Source organism: Malurus melanocephalus, unplaced genomic scaffold (genome assembly GCF_030028575.1).
Source record: "Malurus melanocephalus ecotype Western Australia unplaced genomic scaffold, MMel_1.1 scaffold_543, whole genome shotgun sequence".
Classification (NCBI taxonomy): domain Eukaryota; kingdom Metazoa; phylum Chordata; class Aves; order Passeriformes; family Maluridae; genus Malurus; species Malurus melanocephalus.
The window spans coordinates 326,529-329,752 of record NW_026623775.1 but is presented as its reverse complement, the minus strand read 5'-3'; the positions used below and the strand labels follow the sequence as shown (position 1 = coordinate 329,752).

General features: G+C 46.0%; 1 protein-coding gene across 1 annotated transcript in view; it reads left to right on the top strand.

Annotated features, from left to right (window-relative positions):
- The window catches only part of COTL1 (coactosin like F-actin binding protein 1), an 18,082-nt gene extending 16,118 nt beyond the window's left edge, over positions 1-1,964 (top strand). Inside the window, exon 4 of the mRNA XM_057381974.1 lies at positions 620-1,964. Coding sequence (XP_057237957.1) covers positions 620-730 — 111 coding nt within the window. The 3' untranslated portion in view covers positions 731-1,964. The remainder of the gene's footprint in view (positions 1-619) is intronic.
- The last annotated feature ends 1,260 nt before the right edge of the window (positions 1,965-3,224 follow it).

Sequence of the window (3,224 nt, the reverse complement as noted above, 5' to 3'; positions counted from 1 at the left end):
TGGGATCTCACAATGGGGTGTGCTGGAGATGAGATCTAGGCTCTCATGTGTGTGCTGGACATGAGGGAAGAGGGCATTAAATCCCCCGGAGGAGCTGTGTTTGCTCCTGCTCCCAGCTGGATTTCTCACTCTTTCACCGAGGTGCTCTCCCCTTCGCTGGCAGGTGTCACACCGTGCTGTGCTGTGCTGTGCTCTGCTGGAGAGCTGTGCTTTTTTTAGGAGAAGAGGTCCTAAAAAGGGCACAGAGAGGATTAGTGACTTGCCCAAGATTATGCTGAGGGTCAGTGGTGGTCAGGAGGTCAATAATTTCAAGTTTTGCTTCACGTACTGCTTAGGAAACTTGCCCTGACCTCATCTCCAGGAAGAGCTGCTGCACAGGSCAGGATTGGATCTTGCAGCCAGTGACTGTGGAAGCAGATATATAAAYTTTTTCCACGTTAAGCATTGGGTTTTGCCTTCACTAGTCCTGTGACTCATCCACAGCTCTCTGTTTCTCATCCCAGCCCCAGGAGATCAGGGATGCAGCTCACACAGGCAGGGAAGKTGGATAACCCACCTTCATTCAGCTGCTTGGAGAATATCCCCCTTTTCTAACAGGCTCTTTCTTGATCTCTTGCAGAACTTTGCCAAAGAATTTGTGATCAGTGACCACAAAGAGCTGGACGAGGATTACATCAAGAACGAGCTGAAGAAAGCAGGGGGGGCCAATTATGATGCACAGACTGAGTAAAGGCAGGAACCTCCTGGCACCATCACCTGGATCTCACAGGGAGGGCAAAGGCACAACAACAAACTAACACACTGAGAGATGAGGCAACTGAACTCCCCAGCTTTCTGTGGCTGCACCTAAGAACTCCCTTTTCTGCATCCAGCGGACTTTTATTTTCCATTCTGTCTCATGAACCATCCCTCTCCGGGGCTCTGTTTCTTTTTTTCCCCCTTTTTTTACTCATAACTCTGTCAGTGTTCTTCACCTGTGGAATTTAGGTTTGGCTCTGCTTTGGTCCCACCAGTGCTGTGTTTGTAGAGGCTTCCACTGTGTCCTTCTTCATGTCTGTGTGGTTCACTCGGGCTCAACCTGCTCTCTGAGGGAAGAAARGTTTGGGGGAGTTCTGAACATCCATTATTTTAATTTTTGAAAAAAAATCTGTTCTGACTGGTATTCTTGGGAAAAACATTATTTGCTGTTCTAGGMTCAGATCAGCTCGAGATGACTTCCCTCAAACTTTGATTGAATCATCTAAGCATAAATATCCAGCTGAGATGTTATCTAACAGCTTGAACWACAAAGCCAACAAACAAAATAATTCCTTTGTTTTATAACTCCTAATAAATGGGAATAAATTTGCCTTAAACATTCCTTGACAGTTGCTATGCTCTGTGCTGCATCTCTGTCCCTCCCTCTTAWAAATAAGATCCTAAAGTGGGTTTTGTTGCTTTTTGGAGGTATCATGGCACAGTAAAATGAAGTGGCTTAGAAATGTCTGGACACTCGGTCACTATTTTGTGTACGTTGGTCTCTGGGTTTGTATTTGACTTTTCCTAATGCTGGGGCTCAGGAGGTGAAACTGAAATGCATAGATTTCCTTTTTTCAATGATGTCTGAAAAAAAATAGCAACGCTGAATCCTTCCCTGCCCATATCCCCCCCTGGTTTATTTTGCAGTTAAACACAACATCTTCAGTTCTTTGGGGCCTTTGGCAGTGAACATCCTCCAGCTGGGACCAAGGGATGGGGCAGGGCAGCTCCATCCCAGCTGGGGTCAAATATTCAACRGCAGAGGCCTGGAGAGAACCTGGGCACAGTTTGGTACCAAACTCTTTGTCTGTGGGGGCTTCTTTGTATGGCTTTTGTTTTCCCATCAAAGGTGACTGTCCCCAGAATTTTGTGTTGGGAGAAACTGTGGGGCTTGGGAGTSAGCGCTATAAATCCATTACAGAAATAAATGTTTTTCAAGAACAGTTCTCAGCGACTCTGTTGTTCTTTTCCCTTCCCTGCCCATATTTAGGAGGTTTCTTAATCCTTGGTGTCAAGCTTTGAGCTCCTGCAATCTTGGGGCTATTAGGAGAATTAAAGAGTGGTTTAGATGTAAAATGATCCCGTGTCTGCTCCTCTCTGCTCCGAGAGGTGACCACAGAGCACCTGACACACTTTTSTGCTCAGCAGCTCCACATCTCCATTTCCAGCGCCAAAACGCCCAGTGGGAATTGTAATTAGGTCAAAGAGAATTTCACAGCCACRGAAAAGAAATGTAAGAGAGGTCAGGAGCAGATTTGGGAGCAAGAGCAACACTTTCAGACAARTTTTGCAGCTTTCTGCACGGGGTTRCKTRGGGCTTTACAATTCTGGAGASAACTCCCTAAACCTTGCCCTGAAAGAAGTGAAATATTTTTTTTTAACAATACTGACAGCAGGGACAGGCATATCTGGAGGGAAGGAGCTTTGCAGAGAGCTTGTGATGCCCTGAGGCTTTGCCTTCCTGGTTCAGTGACCACGATAAACTTTTATTTGACAGCCTGTGGCACAAATCTCCGTCTGCTCTTGGAGCCTGGCAGCATTATCACRAGAAATTCATCAGCACCAGCTGTGGTGAGGGCTCAGGAAGAGCTCAGCAGAGGCAAATCAGCTTTCTCAGCCTCCAAAGGCATCTCAGCAAGAAAAATAGAGCACTTGTGCTGCCTTTGGCAAGCTGGGTGCAGGGATGGAGGAGGTGGAGGCATCACCCTGGCTCCTTTGCCATCCTTAATCCTGTTCTTAGAACATGAAAAATCCCATATTCCCTCTTGGGATCACCTCTGTGGGGTTCTGACACACGGGAAGATCAAATTTGGGGTTACCAGTACAGCAATTGTATGAGTGACGTTAGATAAACATGAGAAAAATGAGAAGGAATTATTGATTTGTGATATCAGGATAAATCCTTACAGAAAAAAAAAGCAGCCTAATGAATGAGAGGAATAACAGAATCAGTGGGGTTGGGATTTTTCCAGACTCAATTTCATGTTTTCAGGCAGGCTACCAGGGATGCCATCCTGCTGATATCGTAAGGAATTTTGTGGGAAATGCTGGGCTGAGGTGCACAGGAGCAAACTCACTGAGGAGTTCTTGTTTGTACAGCCCAGTCCCCCTGACAACACTGCAACAGCCAAGTGAATCAAATCAAACCATTCCCCTGCTYGTGGAAGCCTCAGTCAAACAGAAGATTATCTTGGTCACAAAGAATG